The sequence below is a fragment of the Oncorhynchus mykiss genome, unplaced genomic scaffold, assembly GCF_057628025.1.
Source record: "Oncorhynchus mykiss isolate SJ-2025 unplaced genomic scaffold, ASM5762802v1 scaffold101, whole genome shotgun sequence".
In the NCBI taxonomy this organism is placed as follows: domain Eukaryota; kingdom Metazoa; phylum Chordata; class Actinopteri; order Salmoniformes; family Salmonidae; genus Oncorhynchus; species Oncorhynchus mykiss.
This window is the reverse complement of record NW_028322100.1, coordinates 1,822,714-1,837,074: the sequence shown is the minus strand read 5'-3', so window position 1 is coordinate 1,837,074 and position 14,361 is coordinate 1,822,714. Positions and strand designations below refer to the sequence as shown.

Genomic DNA, 14,361 nt, shown 5'->3' with positions numbered 1-14,361 from the left:
CATATTTCTATCTATATAGGAGCAGAATAAACTGCTGTCTTTGATTGCACCATGTGAAGTGTAGTTTCCGTCTTCCCCCTTCTATCTATATAGGAGCAGAAGCGACTACTGGAGCTGGGGATCACTGGGCCTGAGGGACATGTGCTGTGTCACCCAGAGGAGGTAGGGACTTCCTGTCTCTGTGTAAACAATAGCCTCATTTACATGATCACACTACAGTATCTTGTTATGAGCCAGTGTTACTGCTAGTGACAGAGTGGTTTGAAACCGGGAGACTAGACATGCCATTGCTTGTTGAAAATACCTTGTGGATGAATTTTCCACTCTCAATAATAATGGAAATGAGACTGAATATTGTAATCTCAATCAATCAATCAAATTTATTTTATTAAAGCCCTTTTTACATCAGCTGTAGTTACAAAGTGCTCAAACCCCAAAGAGCAAGCAACGTCAATGTAGAAGAACAGTGGCTAGGAAAATCTCTCTAGAAAGGAAGGAACCTAGGAAGAAACCTAGAGAGGAACCAGGATCGGAGTGGCCAGTCCTCTTTTAACATTTTTAAAAATCTTTATTTAACTGGCAAGTCAGTTAAAAACATTCCTATTAACAATGACGGCCTACCAAAAGGCAGAAGGCCTCCTGCGGGGACGGGGGCTGGGATTAAAAATAAATAAATACAATATAAATATAGAACAAAACACACATCACTACAAGAGAGACAACACAACACTACATAAAGAGAGACCTAAGACAACAACACATAGCAAGGCAACAACACAGCATGGTGGCAACACAACATGACAACAACATGGCAGCAACACATGACAACACAACATGGTAGCTACACAACATGACAACAACATGGTAGCAACACAACATGGCAGCAACACATGACAACACAACATGGTAGCAACACAACATGACAACTACATGGCAGTAACACAACATGGCAGCAACACATGACAACACAGCATGGTAGCTACACAACATGACAGCAGCACATGACAACACAGCATGGTGGCAACACAACATGACAACAACATGGTAGCAACACAACATGGCAGCAACACATGACAACACAGCATGGTAGCTACACAACATGACAGCAACACATGACAACACAGCATGGTGGCAACACAACATGACAACAACATGGTAGCAACACAACATGGCAGCAACACATGACAACACAACATGGTAGCAACACAACATGACAACAACATGGCAGCAGCACAACATGGCAGCAACACATGACAACACTGCATGGTAGCAACACAACATGACAACAACATGGTAGCAACACAACATGGCAGCAACACATGACAACACAGCATGGTAGCGACACAACATGACAACAACATGGTAGCAACACAACATGGCAGCAACACATGACATCACAGCATGGTAGCAACACAACATGGTAGCACCACAAAACATGGTACAAACATTATTGGGCACAGACAACAGCACAAAGGGCAAGAAGGTGGAGACAACAATACATCACACAAAGCAGCCACAACTGTCAGTAAGAGTGTCCATGATTGAGTCTTTGAATGAAGAGATTGAGATAAAACTGTCCAGTTTGAGTGTTTGTTGCAGCTCGTTCCAGTCGCTAGCTGCAGCGAACTGAAAAGAGGAGCGACCCAGGGATGTGTGTGCTTTGGGGACTTTTAACAGAATGTGACAGGCAGAAAGGGTGTTGAATGTGGAGGATGAGGACTGCAGTAGATATCTCAGATAGGGGGGGGGTGAGGCCTAAGAGGGTTTTATAAATAAGCATCAACCAGTGGGTCTTGCGACGGGTATACAGAGATGACCAGTTTACAGAGGACTATAGAGTGCAGTGATGTGTCCTATAAGGAGCATTGGTGGCAAATCTGATGGCCGAATGGTAAAGAACATCTAGCTGCTCAAGAGCACCCTTACCTGCCGATCTATAAATTCTGTCTCTATAATCTAGCATGGGTAGGATGGTCATCTGAATCAGGGTTAGTTTGGCAGCTGGGGTGAAAGAGGAGCATTTTACGATAGAGGAAACCAAGTCTAGATTTAAATTTAGCCTGAAGCTTTGATATGTGCTGAGAGAAGGACAGTGTACCGTCTAGCCATACTCCCAAGTACTTGTATGAGGTGACTACCTCCAGCTCTAAACCCTCAGTGGTAGTAATAACACCTGTGGGAGGAGGGGCATTCTTCTTACCAAATCACATGACCTTTGTTTTGGAGGTGTTCAGAACAAGGTTAAGGGCAGAGAAAGCTTGTTGGACACTAACAACGTTTTGTTGTAGAGCATTTAACAGTATAAGACTGTATCATCTGCATATAAATGGATGAGAGAGCTTCCTACTGCCTGAGCTATGTTGTTGATGTAAATTGAGAAGAGCATGGGGCCTAGGATCGAGCCTTCATGCACTCCCTTGGTGACAGGCAGTGGCTGAGACAGCAGATGTTCTGACATTAGACACTGCACTCTTTAAGAGAGGTAGTTAGCAAACCAAGCCAAAGACCCCTCAGAGACAACAATACTAATTTGCCGACCCACAATTATGGAATGGTCTATCTTATCAAAAGCTTTGGCCAAGTCAATACAAATAGCAGCACAACATGGCTTAGAATCAAGGGCAATGATGACATCATTGAGGACCTTTAAGGTTGCAGTGACTCATCCATAACCTGAGCAGAAACCAGATTGCATACCAGAGATAATTGATTGATCAGTTGAATTGATCAGTTGATTATTGACAACTTTTTACAACATTTTTGATAAACAGGGCAAAATAGAAATAGGCCCATAACAGTTAGGATCAGCTTGATCTCCCCCTTTAAATAAAGGATGGACCGTGGCTGCCTTCCAAGCAATGGGACCCTCCTCAGAGAGAAGAGACAGGTTAAAAAGGTCAGAGATAGGCTTGGTGATGATAGGGTCAGCAACTTTAAAGAAGAAAGGAGAGACAGGTTAAACAGGTCAGAGAGAGGCTTGGTGATGATAGGGTCAGCAACCTTAAAGAAGAGAGGAGAGACAGGTTAAAAAGGTCAGAGAGAGGCTTGGTGATGATAGGGTCAGCAACCTTAAAGAAGAAAGTGTCTAAACCATCTGACACAGAAGTTTTTTGGAGGTCAAGTTTCAGGAGCTCCTTTAGCACCTCGGACTCAGTGACTGCCTACAGGGAGAAACTTTGTAGCAGGGCAGTGGAAAAAGAGGCAGATCTGCTCCTTAAAGTAACTAACTTTGGCCTTACGGATTGCCTGAGTGCACTTATTTCTCATTTGTCTGAACGACAGCCAGTCAGCCTGAGTATGTGCGTGTCGAGCCTTTCAGCTAAAGATTGACTTTACCATATTCCACCTACGTTAGGAGAGCCAAGGTCATGTTCTGAGCATTTTCATTAGTTGATTTTTTTAAAATGTAACCTTTATTTAACTAGGCAAGTCAGTTAAGAACAAATTCTTATTTACAATGACAGCCTACCCCAATCACGGCCAGTTGTGATACAGCCTGGATTCGAACCAGGGTGTCTAGTGACGCCTTTAGCACTGAGATGCAGTGCCTTAAATCACTGCGCCACTCGGGAGTCGTAGTGTTACTCAAGTGATTTGTGGTCGTCACTAGTTACCACAGCCACAAAGTCATAAACCTATTTCTCCCATTTCTTTTCTTCAAATCTGATTTTAAACCTAAGCCTACACTCTTAGAAAAAAAGGTGTTATCTAGAACCTAAAAGGGTTCTACAGCCGTATAACTATTTTTGGTTCCAGGTAGAACCCTTTTCGGTTCCATGTAGAACCCTTTCTACAGAGGGTTTTACATGGAACCCAAAAGAGTTCTTCCTGGAACAAAAAAGGGTTCTACCTGGAATCAAAAAGTGTTCTCCTATGGACACTTTTGGTGTGTAACCTGAATCCTAACCTTAACCACACTGCAAACCTTATGCCTAAACCAAACTTAAAATACATTAAAAAAATTACGATATTGCCAATTTTGACTTTGTGGCTCTTGTACCTAGTAGAAACCGTGATTTGTGGCTGCAGGTAGCCTAGTGGTTAGAGCAGGTAGCCTAGTGGTTAGAGCAGGTAGCCTAGTGGTTAGAGCAGGTAGCCTAGTGGTTAGAGAAGGTAGCCTAATGGTTAGAGCAGGTAGCCTAGTGGTTAGAGCAGGTAGCCTAGTGGTTAGAGAAGGTAGCCTAGTGGTTAGAGCAGGTAGCCTAATGATTAGAGCAGGTAGCCTAGTGGTTAGAGCAGGTAGCCTAGTGGTTAGAGAAGGTAGCCTAGTGGTTAGAGCAGGTAGCCTAATGGTTAGAGCAGGTAGCCTAGTGGTTAGAGCGTTGGGCCAGTAACCGAAAGGTTGCTATATTGAATCCCCGAGCAGACATGGTAAACATTAACTGCTGACAAGGCAGTTAACCCACTGTTCCTATTCCGTCATTGTAAATAATAATTTGTTCTTTAACTGACTTGCCGAGTTAAACAAAAAATAAATGTTGGTTGAGATGTTACAGTGTTTAATTTGTGACCACTAGGTGGAGACAGAGGCAGTGTACCGGGCCATCACCATCGCCAAGCAGGCCAACTGTCCTCTCTACATCACCAAGGTGATGAGCAAGTCGGCTGCTGATGTCATCGCCAAGGCCAGGAAGAAGGGTGAGATTGGGTTTAGCGATTCAATAACAACTTTATTTGGAAATAATTTCTGTATTATACATTCTTTGTTAACTTTGATGGTTAAACACATTTGTTGTTGACCTGGCAAAAAATGTCTGAAAAAACTGATATTTCTTGTACAAATGCCTCGTCTTTTTTCATTGGATGATTTTCAGGCATGGTGGTTTATGGCGAGCCAATCACAGCCAGCCTTGGGACAGACGGATCACACTATTGGAGTAAGAACTGGGCTAAGGCAGCAGCGTTCGTCATGTCCCCGCCCCTCAGCCCAGACCCCAGCACCCCCGACTACCTCAACTCCCTGCTTTCCTGGTGAGAACACATACGCTGCGTTTACACAGGCAGCCCCATTCTGATCTTTCCCATTTATTGACAAAAGATCTGATTTGATTGGTCAAAAAATACAATTTTGTTTTGCAAAATATCAGAATTGGGCTGCCTGTGTAAACGCAGCCATAGAGACACAGACACTAGAATGAAGACAGAACGTTTCTGAATTATATCTGAATTACTTTGTCTGCATCTAGCACATACTTCGAAGCTCTCACGGACACCCTTGGACGCACTCACGGACACCGTTGGACGCTCTCACGGACACCGTTGAAAGCTCTCACGGACACCCTTGAAAGCTCTCACGGACACCCTTGAAAGCTCTCACGGACACCCTTGAAAGCTCTCACGGACACCCTTGAAAGCTCTCACGGACATTGTTCAACGAAGAAAAAGTACAATCACCCTAAAGCAACCAGAAAACAGATTACAGCTTCTGTTCTCTTAGTCATCCCTGATGGTGACTCACTGTGTTGTTATCTTAGTCATCCCTGATGGTGACTCACTGTGCTGTTCTCTTAGTCATCCCTGATGGTGACTCACTGTGCTGTTCTCTTAGTCATCCCTGATGGTGACTCACTGTGCTGTTCTCTATGTCATCCCTGATGGTGACTCACTGTGCTGTTCTCTTAGTCATCCCTGATGGTGACTCACTGTGCTGTTCTCTTAGTCATCCCTGATGGTGACTCACTGTGTTGTTATCTTAGTCATCCCTGATGGTGACTCACTGGGCTGTTCTCTTAGTCATCCCTGATGGTGACTCACTGGGCTGTTCTCTTAGTCATCCCTGATGGTGACTCACTGTGTTGTTCTCTTAGTCATCCCTGATGGTGACTCACTGTGCTGTTCTCTTAGTCATCCCTGATGGTGACTCACTGGGCTGTTCTCTTAGTCATCCCTGATGGTGACTCACTGTTGTTCTCTTAGTCATCCCTGATGGTGACTCACTGTGCTGTTCTCTTAGTCATCCCTGATGGTGACTCACTGTGCTTTTCTCTTAGTCATCCCTGATGGTGACTCACTGTGTTCTCTTAGTCATCCCTGATGGTGACTCACTGGGCTGTTCTCTTAGTCATCCCTGATGGTGACTCACTGTGTTCTCTTAGTCATCCCTGATGGTGACTCACTGTGTTCTCTTAGTCATCCCTGATGGTGACTCACTGGGCTGTTCTCTTAGTCATCCCTGATGGTGACTCACTGTTGTTCTCTTAGTCATCCCTGATGGTGACTCACTGGGCTGTTCTCTTAGTCATCCCTGATGGTGACTCACTGTGCTGTTCTCTTAGTCATCCCTGATGATGACTCACTGTGCTGTTCTCTTAGTCATCCCTGATGGTGACTCACTGTGTTGTTATCTTAGTCATCCCTGATGGTGACTCACTGTGTTCTCTTAGTCATCCCTGATGGTGACTCACTGGGCTGTTCTCTTAGTCATCCCTGATGGTGACTCACTGTGTTGTTCTCTTAGTCATCCCTGATGGTGACTCACTGTGTTGTTCTCTTAGTCATCCCTGATGGTGACTCACTGTGTTGTTCTCTTAGTCATCCCTGATGGTGACTCACTGTTGTCCTCTTAGTCATCCCTGATGGTGACTCACTGTGTTGTTCTCTTAGTCATCCCTGATGATGACTCACTGTGTTGTTCTCTTAGTCATCCCTGATGATGACTCACTGTGCTGTTCTCTTAGTCATCCCTGATGGTGACTCACTGTTGTCCTCTTAGTCATCCCTGATGATGACTCACTGTGTTGTTCTCTTAGTCATCCCTTATGGTGACTCACTGTGTTGTTCTCTTAGTCATTCCTTATGATGACACACTGTGTTGTTCTCTAAGTCATCCCTGATGGTGACTCACTGTTGTCCTCTTAGTCATCCCTGATGGTGACTCACTGTGTTGTTCTCTTAGTCATCCCTGATGATGACTCACTGTGTTGTTCTCTTAGTCATCCCTGATGATGACTCACTGTGCTGTTCTCTTAGTCATCCCTGATGGTGACTCACTGTTGTCCTCTTAGTCATCCCTGATGATGACTCACTGTGTTGTTCTCTTAGTCATCCCTGATGATGACTCACTGTGTTGTTCTCTTAGTCATCCCTGATGGTGACTCACTGTTGTTCTCTTAGTCATCCCTGATGGTGACTCACTGTTGTTCTCTTAGTCATCCCTGATGGTGACTCACTGTTGTCCTCTTAGTCATCCCTGATGGTGACTCACTGTTGTTCTCTTAGTCATCCCTGATGGTGACTCACTGTTGTGCTCTTAGTCATCCCTGATGGTGACTCACTGTTGTTCTCTTAGTCATCCCTGATGGTGACTCACTGTTGTCCTCTTAGTCATCCCTGATGGTGACTCACTGTGTTGTTCTCTTAGTCATCCCTGATGATGACTCACTGTGTTGTTCTCTTAGTCATCCCTGATGGTGACTCACTGTTGTTCTCTTAGTCATCCCTGATGGTGACTCACTGTTGTCCTCTTAGTCATCCCTGATAGTGGCTCACTGTGTTGTTCTCTTAGTCATTCCTTATGATGACTCACTGTGTTGTTCTCTTAGTCATCCCTGATGATGACTCACTGGGCTGTTCTCTTAGTCATCCCTGATGGTGACTCACTGTGTTGTTCTCTTAGTCATCCCTGATGGTGACTCACTGTGCTGTTCTCTTAGTCATCCCTGATGGTGACTCACTGTGTTCTCTTAGTCATCCCTGATGGTGACTCACTGTGTGGTCCTTTTAGATGATGATTCACTGTGCTGTGGTCTGACTGTCCTGTTCTCTTGGTCCACAGTGGTCTGACTGTCCTGTTCTCTTGGTCCACAGTGGAGACCTTCAGGTGACGGCCAGTGGCCACAGTACCTTCTCGACGGCCCAGAAGGCTGTTGGGAAAGACAACTTCACCCTCATCCCTGAGGGAACTAACGGCATCGAGGAGAGGCTAGCCATCGTCTGGGAGAAGGCTGTAGTATGTTTTGTTGTTTATTTTCTAAAGGTTTATTTTTTGTCATTGTATGCTTTACAGGGAAATAAAGAGTTTTTGTAGTTGGCCTGATTCAAAGTGATCCTGCAGCTGTATATATGATCTGGAGGCAGCAGTTTAGACAGCTAGATCACCGTAGGGCACCCCTGTTTCTGTTGTTGTTGTTGCTTCTTCTTCTTCTTCTTTTTTCTATTCTTCTTCTTCTTCCTGTTCTTCTTCTTCTTCTTCTTCTTTTTTCTATTCTTCTTCTTCTTCCTGTTCTTCTTCTTCTTCTTCTTCTTCTTCTTCTTCTTCTTCTTCTTCTTCTTCTTCTTCTTCTTCTTCTTCCTATTCTTCTTCTTCTTCCTATTCTTCTTCTTCTTCCTATTCTTCTTCTTCTTCTTCTTCTTCCTCTTCTTCTTCCTCCTATTCTTCTTCTTCTTCCTCTTCTTCCTCTTCTTCTTCCTCCTATTCTTCTTCTTCTTCTTCTTCTTCTTCTTCTTCCTATTCTTCTTCTTCTTCTTCTTCCTCTTCCCCTTCTTCTTCCTCCTATTCTTCTTCTTCTTCTTCTTCCCCTTCTTCTTCCCCTTCTTCTTCCTCCTATTCTTCTTCTTCTTCCTCTTCTTCTTCTTCTTCTTCTTCTTCTTCTTCTTCTTCTTCTTCTTCTTCACTGGTTTTCACAGTGATGCGATATGTCTTTAACAGTAACGTCTTTGCATTGTTGTATAAAAGACAGCTCTCTCCTGATCGTGAAGAGGATGTGTTGTTCTGTATTCCCCAGGCGACAGGCAAAATGGATGAGAATGAGTTTGTTGCGGTGACGAGCACCAACGCTGCCAAGCTGTTCAACCTGTATCCTCGTAAAGGAAGGATCGCTGTGGGGTCAGACGCAGACATCGTGATCTGGAACCCCAAGGAGACCAAGACCATCTCAGCCGCGACCCACGCACTGGTACACACACACACACACACACACACACACACACACCCTCCCTCTCTTTCACAGTCAACCTCCAGACATCATTCAGACATTCCTCTCCAATGTGTCTGTCTGCCTGTCAGGGAGGAGTTTTGTCCGTCTGCCTGTAAGGGTGTGATGATGATGATATCATGTCTGAGCTGGATGTTCATTATTCTGTCCTTGTGTGTGTTTCCAGACAGTGGAGATTAACATCTTTGAGGGCATGGAGGTCCGGGGAGCCCCAATGGTGGTGATCAGCCAGGGGAAGATCGTCCTGGAGGGGGGAAAGCTGAACGTCACAGAGGGCTCTGGACGCTTCGTACCCAGGAAGGCTTATCCTGACTTCATCTACAAGAGGATCAAAGCACGCAGCAAGGTAGGAGAAGAGAGAGGAAGGCTAACCAGGGTAGGAGAAGAGAGATGAAGGCTAACCAAGGTAAGAGAAGAGAGATGAAGGCTAACCAGGGTAAGAGAAGAGATAGGAAGGCTAACCAGGGTAGGAGAAGAGAGATGAAGGCTAACCAGAGTAGGAGAAGAGAGATGAAGGCTAACCAGGGTAAGAGAAGAGAGATGAAGGCTAACCAAGGTAAGAGGAGAGATAGGAAGGCTAACCAGGGTAAGAGAAGAGAGATGGAGGCTAACCAGGGTAGGAGAAGAGAGATGGAGGCTAACCAGGGTAGGAGAAGAGAGATGAAGTCTAACCAGGGTAAGAGAAGAGAAATGAAGGCTAACCAGGGTAAGAGAAGAGAGATGAAGGCTAACCAGGGTTAGAGAATAGATAGGAAGGCTAACCAGGGTAAGAGAAGAGATAGGAAGGCTAACCAGGGTAAGAGAAGAGAGATGAAGGCTAACCAAGTAAGAGAAGAGAGAGGAAGGCTAACCAGGGTAGGAGAAGAGAGATGATTGCTAACCAGGGTAAGAGAAGAGAGATGTAGGCTAACCAGGGTAAGAGAAGAGAGATGAAGGCTAACCAGGGTAAGAGCTAGGGGCTAACAACCAGCAGTGTAAGAGAAGAGCGATGAAGGCTATCCAGGTTAAGAGCTAGGGGCTAACAACCAGCAGGGTAAGAGAAGAGAGAGGAAGGCTAACCAGGTTAAGAGCTAGGGGCTAACAACCAGCAGGGTAAGAGAAGAGAGATGAAGGCTAACCAGGGTAAGAGCTAGAGGCTAATGCTTGCAGGGTAAGAGCTAGGGGCTAATGCTTGCAGGGTAAGAGCTAAGGGCTAATGCTTGCAGGGTAAGAGCTAGGGGCTAACAACCAGCAGGGTAAGAGCTAGGGGCTAATGCTTGCAGGGTAAGAGCACAGCAGGGTAGGAAATAGTGGCTAATGTTAGCAGGGTAAGAGCTAGGGGCTAATGCTTGCAGGGTAAAAGCACAGCAGGGTAGGAGATAGTGGCTAATGCTAGCAGGGTAGTACAACCATTCAGTTGTATAATTTTTCAAAGCCCGCTGCAGAGTAAGAGATAAAGTCAGAGAACCAGTGAAAGGTAAGAGCTGAGAGCTAAAGAGGAATACGAACAATCCATCCTCAAATGGCCCTGTCATTATCCTGTTGCAGAAGTCACCTAGAGCGAGAGGTAAACTTTACAGACAGAGGCCTGAAACTCTACCACATTAGGTTTTTAAGAAACTGTGCTTTTGAAGTGCACTTGCAGCCATTTAAACACTAATGGCTAACGGCTAATGGCTAACGGCTAATGGCTAACGGCTACGGTCTAATGGCTAACAGCTAATGGCTAACGGCTAAGAGCTAATGGCTAACGGCTAAGGGCTTATGGCTAGTTAAGAGTGTGATAGTATAAAGATCCATCCCAACTTGTGCTTTTACAAATGTGGCATAACTCTCTTTCCACCCTTTACTTACTGTATATTACACAGTAAATCACTTTTTAGTGAGGCTACATTAAGGCTACATTATCCTCTTAATGACTTTATCCTTTACATGACATTCACCTGACATTCTCTCCAGATGCTTGACAATCTACATTACCCTTTACATGACATTCTCTCCAGATGGTTGATGATCTACATTATCCTAACATGACATTCTCTCCAGATGGTTGATGATCTACATTATCCTAACATGACATTCTCTCCAGATGGTTGACGATTTCTATTGTCCTTTACATGACATTCTTTCCAGATGGCTGAATATCTACATTATCCTAACATGACATTCTCTCCAGATGGTTGACGATTTCTATTATCCTTTACATGACATTCTTTCCAGATGGCTGAATATCTACATGATCCTTTACGTGACATTCTCCTCCCTCTCTAGATGGCTGATGCCCGTGGCGTCCCCCGAGGGAACTATGATGGACCGGTCCATGATGTCATCAGCATGACTAAGTCAGTGCCGGCCACTCCCTCCAGCAGGGGGCCCCAGTGCCCAGGGAAAGGCCCCCTCGGCCCCACCAGGAACCTGCACCAGTCTGGTTTCACCCTATCCGGTATGGGTAAGCTTCGTCTACTCTTTACTGGGTGTGGATGTTTCTCCTCACTTTTTTAATTGAACCTTTGTTCATACAGGGCTATTCTCATTAAGATCAAATCTCTTTCACTCTCTGGAAGTACCAGACAGGAAACTGCACATCTCCTTTTGTCTTGATGTCAGGGCTGTATTATTTAATTATTTATTTGTCCTTCCTTTTCTCTCTGTGTCTCTGTCTATAAGCATCCTAATCTCTCTCCCCCTTCTCAATCTCCCCCCCCCCCCCATCTCCCTCTCTTCCACTCTCTCCGTCTTCCTCCCTCTCCTTCCTTCTCTCTCACTCTGACCATCTCACTCCCATTCCCTTGTTTCAGGCAATCATCTTTCTAATTGGGAGTCCTGTTTTATCCTGTCAGTCTTATTACAGTCTAACTTCTAGCTCTGTTTACTGTCTCTGTTGAACCACACAGGACCAATTATAGCTACAGTATAGCTGTAGTTACATCTAAGGTCAGGGATTTGGGAAGCTGTACAATGGTAATTTCAAATCATAGTTATACTGTCTTACTCCTATCAGAACCCAACATGTACTCAATTGTTTGTAACGGATCTTTGTTCTTGTTCTCCGATACAGGAACTCAGATTGACGACCACATCCCACGACGCTCAGCACAGAGGATCGTGGCGCCACCCGGTGGCCGCTCCAATATCACCTCCCTGTCGTGAACCTGGGAGCTCCTTGCTCCTCACGTCTGCTGTAAGGGAGAAAAATAAATCAACTACTGTAGCAATTACCAACTACATCAATCAAAACAAATCTCACCCGGCTTCCAGAACTAAACTCAACAGTGAAACCTGAACATGCAATCCTCTTCTCAGATACAACTGTAAAACAGTATACAGATTAGAACTACATTTACCACTAGTAGTTACCAACAGTATACAGCATAGAACTACAATTACCACTAGTAGTTACCAGTCATTCTATTTCTATGGTAGACACACCAACTGGTAAAACCCACTAACTTAGTACTTTGATCTGTCATCCTTTATCAATATTGTGATCAATTCCTCAATCAATTTATCTCATCACCCATCAATAGTCAACTGTCCCTGTCAGATCTCCATAGCATGCAGTTTAAACAGTCTCTGTCTCCTCAGTCAGATAACCGTCTCTCTCATCGTCTCCTCAGCTTCACTATAGCTTTACTAACATGGTGATACATGAGTCCTAGATGAAAGTAGTTCTCTTTAGACCACAGAATGCCTCTCAGCTCTCTCTCTCTCTCTCTCGTCGTAGTGATGCCTGCTTCTGCTTTCGCTTCAATGCTTCTAAGAAACTCTGTAGTTGAGTCCAACATGGAACTCTATTCCCTAGATAGTGCACTAGAGGACAAAAGTAGTGCGCTATCTAGGGAATAGAGGGCCATTTCAGACTGACGCGAACTTGTTGTCTCTCTCTGTTGTTATTTAGTCATGGCTGTAGGCTATTTAGGCTTCATCTTACTGTCTCTTACTGTTATATGCATGACTTTTCCTCTTCATCGTTACTCATTACAAATACAACAAGGAAAATAAGTGCGTGTTACTGTTACTGTGAACAGACTGTAGGGACAGTCCTCTAGTCACGCTTGTCTTACTATTATTATGATGTTTTATCCCAATGCAGGTGAGCTAACTTTGCTTCCATGGTATATTCAGTCAGTCAGAATAGGAACTTCGCCAATCCTTCTATTCAGTCAGTCAGAATAGGAACTTCGCCAATCCTTCTATTCAGTCAGTCAGAATAGGAACTTCACCAATCCTTCTATTCAGTCAGTCAGAATAAGAACTTCACCAATCCTTCTATTCAGTCAGTCAGAATAAGAACTTCACCAATCCTTCTATTCAGTCAGTCAGAGTAAGAACTTCACCAATCCTTCTATTCAGTCAGTCAGAATAAGAACTTCACCAATCCTTCTATTCAGTCAGTCAGAATAAGAACTTCTTCAATCCTTCATGTCTATATAGGAGGTACAGGGAAGCCCATATCATCTGTATATCTGTGTTTTTGTCTTTATAGCACAGCCATGTTCCACTGTCATCGTGTGACTTTTATATTTTTTGTATATAAAGACCAAACATCCTGGTGCTTTGAAACCCTAGCCTGGTTCAGCCATACTGAATGCTCCACTGACTTGGTGAAACAGAGCATAGCAGTCAGGATTCCAGGCTATCGAACACCCACGTTGTAACCAGGGATACACAGGGATACGTGGAGCTGTGAACAATAAAACAGTGGTTTTAAAAGTCTTTCGCTTTAAAAAAAAAACCTGACTCTTATTTGTAATGATTTTATTTAATTTTCTACCATTTCCTTTCTCTCTTTTTGTAGACTTCACGTTTGTACTTTTACATGGTCCGGTTGAGAAAGTGAACTTTATTTTGTTTGTTTGTTGCCTAAATAGACATCAACAACATTAACGTTGTTCTTGTTCAACAGTGTTGTAACTCGGTCAGTCTTTGGAAAGGTTGTTTGCATTCGTTAAGTGGTCATGTAAAAAAGGGCAAATGAAGTGGTCCATTTTTAGTCTTTTTCTACTGTTTCTGTGTCCAATGGAAATAGGATTTGTGTCCCGAAAGCTAATGTAAGCATGTCCTGAATAAAGTTTGAGGGGGGAAAAGTGTAATTGGTTTATATTTGTTATTTGTAATGACATTGTCACAACATGTCTTATATACAGTTGAAGTCTGAAGTTTACGTACACTTAGGTTGGAGTCATTTAAAAGTCATTTTTCAACCACTCCACACATTTACTGTAAACAAACTATAGTTGTGGCGAGTCGGTTAGGACATCTACTTTGTGCATGACACAAGTAATTTTTCCAACAATTGTTTACAGACAGATTATTTCACTTATAATTCACTGTATCACAATTCCAGTGGGTCAGAAGTTTACATACACTAAGTCGACTGTGCATTTAAACAGCTTGGAAAATTCCAGAAAATGATGTCATGGCTTTAGAAGCTTCTGATAGGCTAATT

The 14,361-nt window shown here is 43.9% G+C and overlaps 1 protein-coding gene across 6 annotated transcripts in view; it reads left to right on the top strand.

Annotated features, from left to right (window-relative positions):
- Nucleotides 1-14,005, top strand: part of LOC118936689 (dihydropyrimidinase-related protein 2) — a 37,520-nt gene extending 23,515 nt beyond the window's left edge. For 3 of the 6 annotated variants that reach the window (XM_090228802.1, XM_090228804.1, XM_090228806.1), the window contains exons 7-14: nucleotides 94-162; nucleotides 4,518-4,638; nucleotides 4,815-4,971; nucleotides 7,807-7,948; nucleotides 8,724-8,894; nucleotides 9,100-9,279; nucleotides 11,184-11,355; nucleotides 11,971-14,005. In XM_090228802.1, coding sequence (XP_090084928.1) covers nucleotides 94-162; nucleotides 4,518-4,638; nucleotides 4,815-4,971; nucleotides 7,807-7,948; nucleotides 8,724-8,894; nucleotides 9,100-9,279; nucleotides 11,184-11,355; nucleotides 11,971-12,062 — 1,104 coding nt within the window. In that variant the 3' untranslated portion in view covers nucleotides 12,063-14,005. Of the gene's footprint in view, nucleotides 1-93; nucleotides 163-4,517; nucleotides 4,639-4,814; nucleotides 4,972-7,806; nucleotides 7,949-8,723; nucleotides 8,895-9,099; nucleotides 9,280-11,183; nucleotides 11,362-11,970 lie in introns of all 6 variants that reach the window. The other 3 variants (XM_090228801.1, XM_090228803.1, XM_090228805.1) reach the window with 1 other exon arrangement.
- The last annotated feature ends 356 nt before the right edge of the window (nucleotides 14,006-14,361 follow it).